This window comes from Zootoca vivipara, chromosome 15 (genome assembly GCF_965207765.1).
Source record: "Zootoca vivipara chromosome 15, rZooViv2.hap1.1, whole genome shotgun sequence".
Classification (NCBI taxonomy): domain Eukaryota; kingdom Metazoa; phylum Chordata; class Lepidosauria; order Squamata; family Lacertidae; genus Zootoca; species Zootoca vivipara.
This window is the reverse complement of record NC_142598.1, coordinates 2,757,585-2,774,429: the sequence shown is the minus strand read 5'-3', so window position 1 is coordinate 2,774,429 and position 16,845 is coordinate 2,757,585. Positions and strand designations below refer to the sequence as shown.

The 16,845-nt window shown below is 46.1% G+C and overlaps 1 protein-coding gene across 1 annotated transcript in view; it reads left to right on the top strand.

Annotated features, from left to right (window-relative positions):
* The first annotated feature begins 207 nt into the window (after positions 1 to 207).
* PPP1R3F (protein phosphatase 1 regulatory subunit 3F) overlaps positions 208 to 16,845 on the top strand; it is a 29,411-nt gene continuing 12,773 nt past the window's right edge. Inside the window, exon 1 of the mRNA XM_035141043.3 lies at positions 208 to 1,388. Coding sequence (XP_034996934.3) covers positions 316 to 1,388 — 1,073 coding nt within the window. The 5' untranslated portion in view covers positions 208 to 315. The remainder of the gene's footprint in view (positions 1,389 to 16,845) is intronic.

Below are 16,845 nucleotides of genomic sequence, written 5' to 3'. Positions count from 1 at the left end.
CCTGCCCTTCGGTCGCTTCCCCTGCCTGCTTCCTCTCTTCAGGCGCCCCGATATCCTCGCTTATTGCTGCTGTCGTTATCGCTCGGGCGGCGAGAGGAACCTCCGCTTCCACGGGCCTCCGCCTCGTTGCTGCGCCCGCCCGGCGCCCCGGCTTCTGAGGGAGGGAAGGAGAGCAAGGCCTTCCTCGCCGTTCCATTGGCGCCGGCGCCGCTCTGCCCGCCTGACAGCAGCCCGCCTGGCCGCCCCGCCCCCGCCGCCGCCTCGGCAATAGCAACCGCTTCTGCCTGCGCCGCCGGCCTCCCTCAGCCGCTCGCCATGGCCGGCGCGGGGGCCGCCTCCTCCCCCGCGCCGCCGCCCCCGCTGCCCGCCATGTCCCTGGCTCGGGAGGCGGCGGCGGAGGAGGACGAGGAGGAGGAGGAGGACGAGGAGGAGGAAGACCCCCCATCTCGGACCCTGGTGCCCCGCTCCTCCCCGGTGCCCAGGCCCCAGCACCCCACCGCCGGCGGGGGGAGCAGCTCCTCAGGCGACGAGGACGAGGAGCTGCAGCTGCAGCAGCAGCAGCAGCAGCAGCAAGGGCTGCAAGAGCACCGCCAGCCCCCTTGCTTGCCAGGGCCTCTCTGCCCACAACCTCCGGGCCTTGCTGGTCCACTCTCCCAGCATGCCCAAGGGCAGCAGCCCCCACAGCATGTCACCACCACCGCTGCCATGGAGGAGCCCTCCCAGAATGCTGCAGGCCGGCACGTGCTGTTCGCTGATGCCCTGGGCCTGCCTTTGGCACACTGGCGGCGCTATCAGCCTTGGCCACCACCATCACCTGAATCTCCCCCTGAGGTGGTGCCACCCTTGGCCTCTTCTCAGCCACCCTCTTCTCCTTCCCCCTACTTTCTGCCATCTTTTGTGTTGCAACCTGCGGGGCAAGGTGAGGAGGAGAAGCTTGGGCGCCTGCGCCAGGCCAAGGTGGAGCTGGAAGAGTTGCTGCCCCCAGAGCCAGGGGAGCCTCGGCTGTTGCGTGGCATCGTGCGTGTGCTCAACGTTTCTTATCACAAGGCTGTGCATGTGCGGGCCAGCCGAGACCGGTGGCAGAGTCACCGGGACTACCCTGCCCTCTATATTCCAGGGGGTTCACCAGATGGGGGCCTGACTGACCGCTTTGCTTTCCGCCTGGAATTTGGCGATAAGGATGACGAAGAGGAAGAGGAAGGAGGGGCCCGGCTTGACTTTGTGGTGCGGTACCAGACCGAGGAGGGCGTCTACTGGGCTAACAATGACGGCAGGAACTACAGTGTGATACTGAAGGGGGCTGCACCTTCCCAGGGTGTGCCAAAGAGGTCTGGCAAAGAGGGCGAATCACGAAGACTCAAGAGCTGTATGAGGCCAATCAAAATCAGGTAATGCCCCTCAGTGTTCTATGTGCCCCTTCCTTTTCATGACACATTTTCAAAAGCTGTTGACACCTGTGCCCAATCCATGGCCTGGAGGCTTCTGCTCTCACATCCCTAATGAATCCACTAGATTCTACTCTGCTCAAAAGAGGGGGTTGGAACCAAAGTTTCTTGCTTCCTTAGCCCTGTGAGAAATCGCTCAGCCCCGCCACTTTCAGGATAGAACATCTTGCCCAGCAGTATTGTTTTCCAGTTTGCTTGGACCCTATGTGCAGTAACCTCTAATATTTGCGAACTGGAGATGCTCTTTTAGGTCACAAATTTCCTTTTGAAGAGAGGGACTAGCTATAGTGTTTTGTGTGTTTTTTTTTTTGCTAAAAGGAAACAAAATATATGGTGTATTAATTTAAGCACTAAGTAGGCTTGTCTCAAATGCTCTCCTATCTCTGAACTGTTTTTAATGGGTCCCCTTTTCCTCTGTGTCTCTCACTTGTACCAAAGATTCTTATAGTGTAATATGGGCATTCCTAGGGGAGGTGCAAATAGTTGTCAGAGGTGTAAGCTTGGTTTTGTCCCCTCCCAGATAATGCCTTAGGGTATTTTCACACATGGCCCTAAAAGAAGAAGAAGAAGAAGAGTTTGGATTTGATATCCCGCTTTATCACTACCCGAAGGAGTCTCAAAGCGGCTAACATTCTCCTTTCCCTTCCTCCCCCACAACAGACACCCTGTGAGGTAGGTGGGGCTGAGAGACTTCAGAGAAGTGTGACTAGCCCAAGGTCACCCAGCAGCTGCATGTGGAGGAGCGGAGACGCGAACCCGGCTCCCCAGATTACGAGTCTACCACTCTTAACCACTACACCACACCATTGAGTTCATATTTTAATATTTTAATGTTAATGTGTAGAATGTGGAAGAGAACCATTTTAAGGCAAACATGTATTCTAGTTGGTTTTGCATACTGATTACAGAAAAGTGAAATCTTTTCAAGGCGATTCAGTACTTAGATGTGGCAGGCATGATCACTGCACACACTGGTGTTTGTCACTTGTAGATAACATACAGATGTTTAAAGTCATCTGTACAGATGTTTAATCTGTACACACTAATTTATCAATCTTGGTTGGTCCATGATTTTTAGGCCTTGTTCTTGCTTAGATGATAAATCTATGTGTGACTTACACCACTTCAGACTGAAGATGGAGGCTCATATGAACCATCACCACTCAACTGTTCTTCCCTGTACACATGTCATTGTTTGCTGATAACCCAAAATCTGCTACCTAAGGTGATCAGCCATTTAGTACAGTGGTGCCTCGCAAGATGAATTTAATTCGTCCCGTGAGTCGCTTTGTATAGCGAAAAATTAGTTTTGCGAAGCGGCTCCCATAGGAACGCATTGAAGTGCGGTTTCCCATAGGGTGCCTCGCAAGACGAATTTTAAAAAGTATTGCGAGGCACCCTATGGGACGAAAAAGATTCGTCTTACGAAGCGCGCCGTAGGAAACTTTGTTTTGCGAGTCTCCATTGAAATCGCAAAACGCATTCGTCTTGCGAAAAAATTGTCTTGTGAGGCATTCGTCTAGCGAGGTACCACTGTATGCTGAAGCCAATTGCTTCACATAACAGATTTTGTGGTATCATTAAAGCAGGCATCCCCAAACTGCGGGCCTCCAGATGTTTTGGCCTACAACTCCCATGATCCCTAACTAACAGGACCAGTGGTCAGGGATGATGGGAATTGTAGTCCAAAACATCTGGAGGGCCGAAGTTTGGGGATGCCTGCATTAAAGGATAGTGACTTTTCAGTTATACTTTTACCACTATACCAGAAGAGCATTGCTTGGATTTTACTGTAGGAAATGATGGTGTGTGTATGCGCAGGTATCACCCCACTTACTTGGAGGTTATATTCCAGGTCGTCGTCGTCCCCCGCCACATAAGTGAAATCATGTAAAGTGGGAAGCAGCCTCTAAATGCCGATTTCCTCCTCTCCAGCTCTCTCTTCCATTCTCTCCAATCCAGACCAAAATATTTAGGGGCTGGAGGATGTGTGAGAAAATGGCTGTTGCTGTTGTGCTACCCCTCACATCAGCTGTTAGGTGAGGAGGCTGAGCAGCATAAACAAGCCCTGATGCTGCTGCTCTGGTCTCTTTGGGGCTTCCTCCGCCCTCCCTGACATCCTCTTTGGGCTCTGGGGAGAGTCTCCTTGCAAGCCACAAGGACTTTCCAGCTGTCTCCTACCATTTCCTCATATGATTCTATTTATTTTATTTTATTTTATTTCATTTATTTTATTTCCTGGCACCATGTGTATACACAGTTGTGCATGAGTAGAATGTGTGTAGGTGGGGAGATGCCTGTAACTTCATGTTTAGCCTTTAGTGGCTTGTGTGAAAACCAGCTTACTTGAAGAAGAACCCAGAGCCAGCACTACCCCACTCTGTTAAGTACTGTAACAAAGTAGACTGTGGCAGACATTGTGATCACCACCACTGCTGAGTATATAAACAGAATGATAAACAGTTATGTGTTCCCCCTCCATTTCCATCCTTTGTTGACTTAGTTTTCATGAAGAACCCAGAAAACTTCAGGTTTTTGTTTGTGGTAGACAGGCAAAAACTACTGAGGCATTTCAGGGCTACTGCCCATATAATTACACATTTCCTGTATTTTATTGCTTCCTGTTGATCAACAGAAAGCAATAAAGCAGGACTTGCAAATGGGACACTTTATTAACATTAGACGGAACCTTTGCTGACTGGGACAGATTTGTGAGCAAATGTGGTACAAGAATATTGTCCGTGGGAAAGGCCATTGCAGGATATTATAACACTGCATTAAATGTGATGTGTAGCCTTTGTCTTAATTCCTCTTTAAAGCTAATAATCAAAATTTTAATTGGACCAAAGGGCTCCAATCTGGAAGCAGCCCCTCACACACTCTGTTTCTCAAAAAAAAACCTTCCTACTACTATGTAACATTGATTTGGTCTGTGGTGTTTCAGAAGGCACTTCTACTTTGCTGAAGCCTTCAGACGCAGGATAGAGTAGCAAGCTGAAAGAAAATAGTGTTCTTGTACCTTTAATAGAGATTTCAGCAGATGTTCCTTGAATGACAAGCTATACCTGCTGAAATCACAGGAATGTGAAAATGTAGAAGTCCTATCCTTTTTTTTTCATTTGGCCCTGTTATAACAGGAGGAGGAGGAAGATGGCTGGTTAAGTAGATAGGGAAACCACAAGGAATGGGGGAAGCAACAACTCTAGAATTGAAGTGACAGCCAGTTCCCTCAGTTGTGGGCCTGGAGAGGGAGCAAAATGCTTCCACTACAGGAGCCAAAAACAATTCCCTTGACTTGAAGCAAGGTTTCCCTGTGAGTGACTAAGGGTCATGACTAAGGGTCTGCTCACAAGCAAGTCAAGGTAGCAGGGACTTGGTATGACTGGCTGGGGAGAAGAACATGGAAGTAGCCAGGTTTTTTTTTGTTGCGGGGCAGGCTTTTGTTAGGGAGGCAGAACCTCAGTTAGTTAAGTATTTTTATTGATTTTGGGTGGGGCAGCTTCCCCCCTGGCTACACCCATGGAGAAGAAGGGGAGACTGAATAAGAAATTCTGCAACTAGGGAGAGGTGGAACCCCTTTCCTGCTGGCTCAGGCCAAAGAGGCTTCAACCATCTCCTTGCTCCCTCGCATTGTCCTATTAGCACTTTGGGAACAGTACAGAAATGCAGAGGTTTCTTGGAAATCTTCAGGGTTATTGTGATGTGTGAGGTCTAACCATTTTGATCTGTTGTATCTTCCCTGAATAATGACAAGTGACTTGCCTATTTTTTTTTAATCCTAGTTATACCTGGGAAAGCACAGTTGTTTTTCTTGCCTTGGAATAGGTTCACAATGTTTGTGTTCCCTTGAGCTATGTCTTCTAAAAAGTGATGGTAATAATTAAATAATACTTCTAATAGTATGGAGAAGGTTGTGGTATCTTAGGATAGAAGAAGTGATTATCTGTCCAAGGACAGTGGTATCTAGAAATACAGGATCTTGGTTACCACATAAAGCATGGGAGCTTAAGAAGAAGAAGAAAATGATTGATTTCTGCATTTTATTCACTGCCATCATTCTATGTGACACTTCACAAAGCATAAGGGTCCCTGCACTGAGGAGTTTACAACCTGAAATTCAGCATAGGGGAAACAACCAGGGGAGGGAAGCATAGCTGCCAAGTTCTCCCTTTTTTAAAGGGAAATTCCATTATGCTGAATAGGCTTCCTCACAAGAAAAGGGAAAACTTGGCAGCTATGGAGGGAAGTGGAAGCATGGGGTAAACAAATAACATGCCATTGTTTCAGTTCTACATGCTTTGACTTAGTTACGGACTGAGTTAAGAGGTCATGGGAACTAAGGAGTTGTGCCAAATGCTTCATGGAAAAGATAGATTTCGAGAATGAATTTAGGAGACATTAAAGGCATCATACAGGTTTTCTGGGATGCAGGTCCAAGCATACAGGACAGGAAGGGAGAGTTTTGTTGTTGCAAGAATTTGTAGCAAAGCACTTTGACTACTTTAAAAGCACTATGTGAAAGACTAACTTCTGTTATTAACCATTTCAAAGCTTTGGCAACTTGATTGATGTTTTGCATATCCCATTTGTATTTATGTTGTTGGCTTGGAGGGAAAGAGTGTTGAGATTATTGGGAGTAGGACGGATGAAGGGCAAGGGTTCATAATGTTTTCTTTTTATTATTACAAAAGTATTTTTCTTCTAATAAAGTAAAAAACAAAATTCTAAATATGAATATTCTAAACAAAATTCTAAAAATGAATATTAAAAGATGCATGTGCCAAGGGAAGAAGTAAAGACAAAAAGCTGGAAACTTGTTTTATTTTCAGCCTCAGATGGAAGCATGTATTCTTTGTGGTCTCTTGACTCTACTGATGATACAGTAGTATATAAAGTGAGCAGATGGTGTCAGCGGAAATCCCCACCCACCCTTCACCTGCAGGATTATATTATATTTGAAACTTGCTTTCTCAGGTGATATTTCTTTGAATTGCCTTAATTCACCCCCCCCCCCCGATACCCTTCTCCGATTCCCCCCTCCAAGCATTACCTCCCCCCACCTCAGGTGATATTTCATAACTAGGGTGGAAAGGATCACAGAACCATGCTCTGTTCTGTGTCTCATGTTGTAGACTGAATCTGAAGACAGATAACATTTTAACAATGATCACAGCAACCTCTTCACTAGTGGGGTGTAACTTACCTTAAGTGCACATATACCATTAAATTGAATGCTGGATTATTTTCCCTTCCCCTCGTGCTTCAGACAGCTATCTACTTTTCATGTTTTTGTGTTCATCTTTCACATGGACTCTCCTTTCTTGGAGGTTTTTAAGCAGTGGTTAGAGGGGCATCTGCCATGGATGCTTTAGCTGAGATTCCTACATTGCAGGGGGTTGAACTAGATGACCCTTGGGGTCCTTTCCAACTCTACAAGTCTATGATTCTATTCCTCTCCCCGCCTCCCAAATAATCTAACAACGTTTCAGATTTGCTCTGTAGATGGAGAAGAGGTTTTATTGGTGAGGTCATGGACACAGCTAATAATTTCCTCCCTGTTGCAAACTAAAGCATAATGAAAACTTGCAGAACCATTTTTAAGAGTTTGTCTCGGGACGGAAAAATATACATGCGTTTTGAGGCTTCTGTTTTTGAATGCGCCTCAGAAGTTGAACGTCTTCCGCTGTGTGTTTTTCCATTTTCTCAATTGAATTTGCAAACAGCCTTTTGTGCCTTGGTTTTCGAACGTTTTGGAACTCGAATGGTCTTCCAGAACAGATTATGTTCAAGAACTGAGGTACCACTGTACCAGTTATCTTTGAAGGGGACAAACCAATGATAAATGCTCCTGTGCATGCCTCATTGAAATGAGCAGGGACTGCTTTTGATCAGCTCCCATTCATTTCAATGGGGCTTGGATCGAAAAAGGTTTTGTTGGATTATGCCTTAAAATTGCAAGCAAAGGGCAGGGACAAAACAGCAGTGCAGAAAGGCAGGCAGAGAGAGAAATGCACGCACATCCATGAATTCTTCCAAACTCTGTAAGCATCTGAATCTCTTCCATGGTCTTACTGTTTCAGAAAGGTAAAGCCCTTAAATGACAAGAGACATGTGGTTGTTTCACCAGTAAAGCATTCAAGGTTTCAAAGACCCACATTAACCTGAGTGTGGCAGTTAGTTTCTAAGAGGCTCAAGCATGCCTGGAAGCCATATTTTTTTCTGATCAGTAAACCCTCCTCACCCCTGTCTACCCACCCCCCTTCCTAGACATTTAGAGTTGTGACTGAAATATATGCTGCAAATGCAGTGTTAGAAACTCAGATATATAAGCTAATCACCATCTATATATATATATATAAATGTAGAGGGTGCATGTTTGTTCCAACGTACCTTTCTCCACAACCGCTTACCCGATCATCCTCAAATTTGCCCACAACATCGGGAGCGCATGTGAGAGTGTCTCTATCCACTTACATTGTCCATAAACAAACCTAGGACAGGTAGAAACCTGGATTTGTATACAAAAAATTACCCGCTCCAGTGGACATCCAACAAACAGCATCCAACATACTGCCAAAATCCCGTCCACTACCCATCCACCAAACCAAACAAAATCAAGCATATACCCAAAATCCTGCCCACTGGCAAAATAACGGCCATTCTCCATCCACCCCACCACCCCGGGACACAGCCCACCCCGGAGAACAGACCTCTGCCAGGCACTAGGCCACCCCAATAGTAGCCCACTCCCCAAGGTACCCCTCCTGCCACGGAGGTACCTACCCCAGAGATCCCCCCACTCCCCAGAGATCCCCCCATAGGTCTCGGCCTTCACCATCCTACCCGATCCACAATCCGTGCCCTCCGCTCATATCTTGCCTGATCCATGATCCCGCCCTCCACGGAGATCTCCCCACTGAAATGAAACATCCCAGTGGGGCCTACAGGGGAGTCTGAAGGGGGACTCTGAGGACCCATTTCACAGGCTAAGCCACAGCAACATGTGGCAGGGCCAGCTAGTATATATATATATAAGCTAATCACCAAATGACACCTTAAACCAATGGTTTTCAACTAGTGTGCCATGGCACCCTGGGGTGTCTTAATGATGGTCGGTGGTGCTGCGGGCAACATTGACCTCTGTCCCTCTTCCCCTCCCTCCTCTGATGCCCTCTCACGTCTCTGCCTCCCAAAGGCTTGCAGTGCCTTGCACAGCTGTTTATTGCAGTAGCTGTCTGGAAGGCACCTCTGTCTGGGGTGTGGGGAGGGTTAGCTCAGAGACCAGGGATGGCAGCAGCAGCTGCCCAGAGGACTCTCAAGGAGAGGAGGCTGAGGGAACACTCCATAGGGGAAGCTGTTCAAAAAAGGGTGAGGGCCTGCTAGCTCTGCAGGCAAGGGGTGACATAACTGGGCTCCTGAGCCCCTCAGGGGTGTCGCAGGAAGAATGTAGTTGCTTAAGGGAGCCGTGGACTCAAAAAAGTTGAAAACCTCTGCCTTAAACCTAGGTTACAGTTGCCACAATGGAATGTCCAGGTGCCATTTTTTTGTAATGCTTGTAATGCTGTTTATTGTTGTTGCTTTTGTTGTTGTCATAGGGATTAATTTAAGAGTGGGGTGAACCATTTACTCCTTGGAGAAAAAAGGTGGTATATAAATGCAATAACTAAGCTCTTCTGCCTCCCTGCTTAAGAAAGCTGGAGAGGTCAGTCCAATGGAGATGTTAGTCACCAACCTTTCATTCATGGTCGCAATTTGACCAGTGCCAGTGGCAACACATGCCTGGTGCCTGGGGAATTTCAAACACTGTGCACATGTTCAGATGCACTCCAGCTACCTTTATTATTTCTTTACCTGCACTGAGCCTGAGTTCTGGTGTTGAAAGCACATTCTGGGATAGAACTGTAGTGGGATCTAGCTCAAATTAAGAACCCTCCTAAATGTTTTCTGGGCATGGATTAGGGTCATCTGGTTTTTTTGCAGGATGTCTGAGACTGCAAAGGAGCCTTCACTCAGAAGACTGTGTCTGGAGTGGATAAGGGATATTGACAAAATCTTCTTTAAATACCATTTCAAAATATATTCACAATGCGTTATCTGTCTGTGATTCACTTGAGATGCAAGCTGTTTCTATGAGTACGCCTAAAAAATTAAATCATTTTAGTCATTTTAGTCATTTAGTGCAACCTCGCCACCCCATGATGAACCCCTCAATTAATTGTTAATGGTGAAAACAGAAAGAATAATAATTATCCCCCCTTTTTCCTCAGAAGAGTTAATGAAATTGGCATTTGACAGGTAGGAGAGTTCATGGATTGCAGAGGCTGTCCAAGATAGGGAGGTATTGTCCAAAAACACATGCACAGTTTTAGACAGTTGGGTACAATGTGGTAAATGAGGCTGAAGTGGCAGAATCTGTTCTATGTACAGAGCAGGCTGCTGCTGCCACATACCAAGTGAGAAAGAGAAGCCCAGCTATCTTGTTGGTTCTACGGAATGCAGTGAAAACATTGCTTGCTTCTCTTCCTTGAGTAACAATAATTTGTTTACCTGCCCAAGGTAGGGTCAAACTGGACTACCATGCTAAGAGAATGAGGTTGTCTCCTTCCTCTTTCCACCTACAGTGCCTCTGTCTTTAGGCAAAAGGGCTGTCCACTTGCCCTGTTTTTTTCTACAGCTAGTAAGGGTGGAAGGGTAGTGTTGGAAGGGACAGGCAACCTGTAGAACTTTCATTCTCCTTTGCATTTTTCCATTATGGGCCATTATGGATACACTTTGGTGGAGTTCTTAGTCCGGGCATATAAAATCTAATTTATTTCTACTCTGTAAATTAATTAAAGGTAAAGGTAAAGGACCCTTGACAGTTAAGTCCAGTCGTGAATGATTCTGGGGTTGAGGCGCTCTTCTTGCTTTACTGGCCGAGGGAGCCGACATTTGTCCACAGACAGTTTTTCTGGGTCATGTGGCCAGCATGACTAAGCTGCTTCTGGCGAAACCAGAGCAGCACACGAAAACGCCGTTTACCTTCCCGCCGGAGCGGTACTGATTTATCTACTTGCACTTGATGTTTTTTCGAACTGCTAGGTTGGCAGGAGCTGGGACTGAGCAATGGGAGCTCACCCTGTTGCGGGGATTCGAACTGCCGACCTTCCGATTGGTAAGCCCAAGGCTCAGTGGTTTAGACCACAGCGCCACCTGCGTCCCGTAAATTAGTTAGAAACCTGCAAATTCAAAAACTTGCAATGTTTTTTAATACAGTATACGGTAATATAAGGCTGGATTCAACTAACTGGTTGTATTAGTGTTATGGAAACCTCACTTGGTCTAACATGCATAAGCCAGGTTACAGGCTGGGGTTCCATTTAGATCTCATATAACAGTTACACTGATTGCCAGTTCGTTTCTGAGCCCAATTCAAGGTGGGCATGTGACTGTTTTAAAGTCCTAAACAACTCAGACACCAAATGGCTGAAAGATTGCCTCCTTCCCTACAGACCCTCTCAGGTGTAAAGATCAGCAAAGGGGCTCCTCTTGGTAGTTCCTCTGCCCTCAGAAGTTTTGGAGTGGTGCTGACCTGGGAAACTGCATTCTCTGTGGCAGCCCCTAGATTCTGGTCCTCCCTCCCCACAGAAATGTGTTTGGCATCTTAATTACACAAGGGGTGAATGCCTAATATGCTCTTCTTACCCTGACTTTTGGCATTTGAGTTGCATATTTTTAGGGTATATCCTTCTGTGATTATAAGTTGTTTTATACTGTTTTTAACAATGTGTTTTGATTTTGCAACCTGCCTTGGAACCTAGCATCTCACTTTCTGTGTAACCAACATAGTATAAACTCCATGGAATAAACTTAAATGTTAAGAAGAGCTACTTGTGAGTGTCACCTCTTGTGTATGAAGAATGTAATGTGCAAGTCATAAATCCATGGATTTGCTTTGACAATTTACATGAACTCTGAAGCTGATGTAAGATGGCCTAAGTTGCTGCAGCAAATATCTAAAAGTTGCAGGTACCTGTATACAGATTACATTGTTTATGTTGAAGATACTTCTTTCTTGAATGGAAAAAAGCAGCCTGAAATAATATCTGTACAGGTCAGTACCTAAAATTATCTCAGGCTTTATAACAGCCCCTAGAGGAAAGTATGGTCTTTAGCTTAAAGCAAGCAGTGTTTGGGCATCTGAATTCCTGGGTTCTGTTCCAAAACAAGAGAGCTGTGATACAGCTGGAGAGTTCTACACAAGTTGTGACCTACCAAGTTTATCAGCCACTGTTGGTAACTTGCCCGATGCTGGGTCTGCCCCCCCCCCGGCTGTTCCAAGTGATCTGCAAAACCAGGAATTCTAATGAACTCCTGGAAATCTGCCATACTTGGTTGGTGGATTGTGTTTGATCTGTTACTTGAAATATAAGTATTTTGCAAAATCTGTGAATCTTGTCCCCCAATTTGAAGAAGACTGAGAAGAGAAGGGGATGTAAACATTTAATCTGTGTCAAACTTATTTTTTTCCATTGGGTGATAAGACGCAAGTTACTAACTTATCACTGTCACTCACACATGTCTGCTCTCGCTGTCTAGAAATCCTCACAGACAGGCAGGTGACACATTTGTTCTTTAACTTGTCTGTGTTCCTGACCTCAACCTTTCTCCTCTGTCATCTCCAGAAAGGTTTTGATTCCCCATGTGGTGATTTGCCACAGTTATTTGTCTACACTGGTGTGAGTGAAGCTTTTTGTTTGTTCGTATGAAACTCCTCCTACCCTAAGACACTGTACAAAATCTTTTCTCTAGATTCTTCTATCCAAGGTTATCTGCAAGAAGAAGAGCCTTAGCTGTCCATTCACATAGTCTTCACTTCCTAGAGAGGGTTGCTTGACTCCATAGTCAAGACATTCCTCTTCAGAAGAAATTTGGGCTGCCAGGAAATACTGCTTTATGCCTGTTGCTAAAGCGATCTTGTATTTCTGAGTTTCGATTTTTTTCTATCAATCGTTTTAATTATTACTGTAGCAGATCCCGCTACCGGCCGCAATTTAAAGAGAGTGCACCGACCTCACTGTACACCAATTACACGAAGTTTTTCAATTTACCACAGACGATCATAAGAGGGACTTGTGTGAGGGGAAACTTAATGATTTAGAGTCTCAGGCAGGAGTTGATCAAACAGGAAAAGTTTATTAAACAAAGAGAAGTTTGTGAAACAAAATGGGTCAGGAAATGTGTTCTTTCAAGTAGAACTTAACTTATTACTGAAACGAGGTAAAAAGATGTCACAGGCTTAAACGTAATACTATAGGCACAGCTCTTCTTAAACTTCAGATACTAAAAATCAGGTAGATGTTCAGGTTTCTAAAATATGTAATAAGATGCTTAAATCAGTTTCTGTTACTCAGCTATGACAGGTGGCTCCATGAAATATTTTTATTACGGCACAGCTTCCTTCACAGATTAATACCGTGCTTCATGACCAAGAGGCACTTTTCCTCACTTAACAATCCCACTCCTGGGGAATGCCAAAATAGTATAACAGACCCAGGGGATTACCTCCCCCCTTGTTACTGGCTTGGGAGTCTTCTGTACCTAGGAGGACTCTTCCCTCCTGGCTAGACTGAGACCCAGGGAGCCTGAATTCACACAGGTTCTACCTCTCCCGGCTCAGGCTCAGCCCTCCCAGGACACGCCTGTCTGTATACCTTTCCCAGACCCTCAACATGGTCTCCCTATCTAAGCTGTGAGGCTCTGTTCTGAGCCAGTTCTCCCTCAGTCAAAACCTAACCTACTCCCTATCTCACTGCCTAACTCTCATCTCAAATCCAGCCCTATCTAACTGTCTCCCTCAGAAACTGCCCCTTTTATTCTCCCTCCCAAAGTGCTTTCCTCCCCCTTCTGTGGCGAGCTGACTTCGTAGCCAATCAGAGAGAGGCTCCAGCCCTCTGGTGGAATTTCAAGGGGACTGCATCACCAGACTCTAGTCTGGCTCTGCTGTTCGTCACTTTGAACTTGCAGCGAAAGCTGTATAAAAACAGGGCAAGTAAATAAAGTCGTACCTTGAAAGTTGAATGGAATCCATTCCAGAAGTCCGTTTGACTTCCAAAACATTCGGAAAACAAAGCACAGCTTCTGATTGGCTGCAGAAAGCTCCTGCAGCCAATTGGAAGCTGTGGAAGCTCCGTCGGATGTTTGGCTTCCAAAAGTAGTTCACAAACCAGAACAGTCACTTCCAGGTTTGCAGTGTTTGGGAGCCAAAACGTCTGAGAACTAAGCTGTTCGAAAACCAAGGTACAATTGTAAAATAAGCACTGGAGGGAGGGAGAGAGAGAGAGAGAGAGACTGTTGTTCCTCTGAAGGATCTCAAAGGAAGGCATATTGGAATGTACACAGAATCCTATGATGCAAAAACCCCTAGCAAACCCCAGAAAAACAGTGTTTTTATAAGAATTTGTGGGTGCAGCAGGTATTATAGGTACCTACTGGTTTGGGGACACCAAAACTCAACCAGACCTATTTTCCTGAAAGCAGGCCAGCCAGTCCAGTGAGTATGAATTCAGTTCCACTCCCCCCCCCCTCGGATGAAGTAGGATTTCCATGGACATACCGTGTATGGGGTGTTAGGGGAGGGGTAGTACTTCTGGTGGGGGACATGTGGTGCTCCTGAGGAAGTTTGCTCACTTTTGTCCTCACCCTGCACTCACCTGTGGCTCGGTGAAGCTGCCAGCACATGTCAGCGGCTACACCCCAGGAATGGCTTTGACTGGCCGGCTATACCAGGTGAGGGTAGCCAATGGGTCTCAAATTCTCATGAGTTAAAGACTTGCCCTGCATGTGATGAGCGGACAAGAGCAATAGTGGTCCAGTGGTCAAGAAGGCGGTTTCTGCACGTGCCATAGAGGGAAGTGAGGGGCAGATGGGGCTCATCAACCTGGGAAAGTAGTCCATCTAGGACAGGGGTCAGTAATTTTTTTCAGCAGGGGGCCGGTCCACTGTCCCTCAGACCTTGTGGGGGACCGGACTATTTTTTTTTAAAAAAAATGAACGAATTCCTATGCCCCACAAATAAACCAGAGATGCATTTTAAATAAAAGGACACATTCTACTCATGTCAAAACATGCTGATTCCCAGACTGTCCGCGGGACGGATTTAGAAGATTATTGGGCTACAAACGGCCCCCGGGCCTTAGTTTGGTGACCCCTGATCTAGGAGAAGGAAAACTCTGATCCTAAACCTCTGCTGCCTTGCAGGACATCTTTGGAAGAAGAAATGGCTAAGGAACAAAGCCTCCACAAATCTGGAGTGGAGTCCCTAAGATGCATGGATGATGCCTTGTACGCCTCCTCCCGGCAACTCCTGCAGCTAAGCTGGTTCCAAATGTATTGCTCTGCTTTCTTTTGAACCACACCAGCATGGTCTTGTTGTCTGGGCAGCCCTGGGTCTCTATACACGCTACCCAGGCTTGTGCCTCAGGGATGACACTTTGTTGCTGCTGACGCAGTGGTTTGACTTCACTCCATTGTCTCTCAAGACAGACGGATATCAACAACTGTGCCATCTTGGTACATTCCACGGATAGGGGTGGGTGTGGGTTTTAAAGACTTATTGCTGCAGGTTATTGCTCACTGAACTTCTCTTGCAATTAGTGAGATCATGCTCAATAGATTATTTTAATAATCTGATTAAAAACAACCACACCACAGTCACTGTTGGTTCAACAGAAAAGATGGTACCAGAAGCCTGGAAACCTTAATAGTTACTGCTTAAGCAGGCAGAGCCCATTGTAAGGTGGAGTGGGGGTCTCTGCAAGGTGAGGATGAAGAACAGTTTTTACAAAAATGGGTTTGGAAAACTTTAAAGGTAAAGGGACCCCTAACCATTAGGTCCAGTCGTGACCGACTCTGGGGTTGCGCGCTCATCTCGCATTATTGGCCGAGGGAGCCGGCGTATAGCTTCCAGGTCATGTGGCCAGCATGACAAAGCCGCTTCTGGCAAACCAGAGCAGCACATGGAAACGCCATTTACCTTCCCGCTGTAGCGGTTCCTATTTATCTACTTGCATTTTGATGTGCTTTCGAACTGCTAGGTTGGCAGGAGCTGGGACCAAGCAACATGAGCTCACCCCGTCACAGGGATTCGAACCGCCAACCTTCTGATCAGCAAGCCCTAGGCTCAGTGGTTTAACCACAGCGCCACCTGGGTCCCTTGGAAAACTTTACAGGGATATTAAATATTCTAGGGATTTGGTGACAGAAAGCCAGTGTGGTGTAGCCATTAGAGTGTTGGACTAAATTTTGGAAGTCCAGGGTTCAAATCCCCACTGCCACTCAACCTGGCCTATCTCACAGGGTTGTTGTAAGGATAAAATGGGGAAGAGGAGAACTATGTACTGCCACATTGAGCTCCTTGGAGGATACCAGTAGGTGGGATAAAAATCATATCCCTCCTCCTCCTCCTCCTCTCCCTAAGGCTGCTGCTGTACTGAGTTGGGTCTTATACCTGTGTGCCCCTAGGAAAGGATGTTGCCACCTGCAGTTGTTCCCTGAGATGCCCCAATTTTATGCCTTTGTCTATGGAGACATTCTAGGAACTGGGGCCCTGTTCTGCTGCTTCCCCAGACAGATGAAGCCATAGGCTGCTTACACATTTCTACTCTTATGATCTAATGAGCAGAAACTGCCACAGCTGTTTAATTGAGGCCTTAGATCCTTCCCCTCCCACACCTTGCAGGTAGACAAACACTGAAGGCCTTAACTGGCTTCTAAAGACACAACTTTTCATCCAATTGTTTGCTCAGATCACTCCCATGTTGTACCACAAGCCCCTGCATGAAACTGGAGAGTACCATATGGGAGAAGACATTAAAATCTGCCAGTTGGAATTAAGGCTCTGCTTTCACTTTTCTAAGAACTTCGTTTGGTTCCTGCAGTTGGGTTTTCAGAGTTTCATTTGCAGTTGATACGACAGTTAAAACAGTTTATAAAAATGTAGCGAAAGAAAGAGCAGAGAGTGAGAGGAGAAGAACCTGTCTCCCCACTTTAAATATATCGCCAGTGTGGACATTTTATGCAATGCTGTTCTGAGTGCTGCATAGATCATATCCACAGGGCTGAGGACAGGTTCCCTTTTCTATTGGCCTTTGAACAAGGCCTCATCCAGACAGTTGATTTGCATGCTTTTGGTCTGATGCTATTATGTTTTTCTAGAGTTTGGAGTGTCCCAAGGATAGAGAAGAAGGGCCTATCTGAAAGGAAGGGCCCAGTTCGATGTAGATGATGAGTGTGTATGTGTCTCCATGTACTGGTTTTACATCTAGAGCTGTTGCATGATTAATTAGGTCATCATGTGTTCCTGGTGTCCTCTTTGCTCAGGATTGGGATTGGCAATTACAATTCAACATGGTTCAGATGA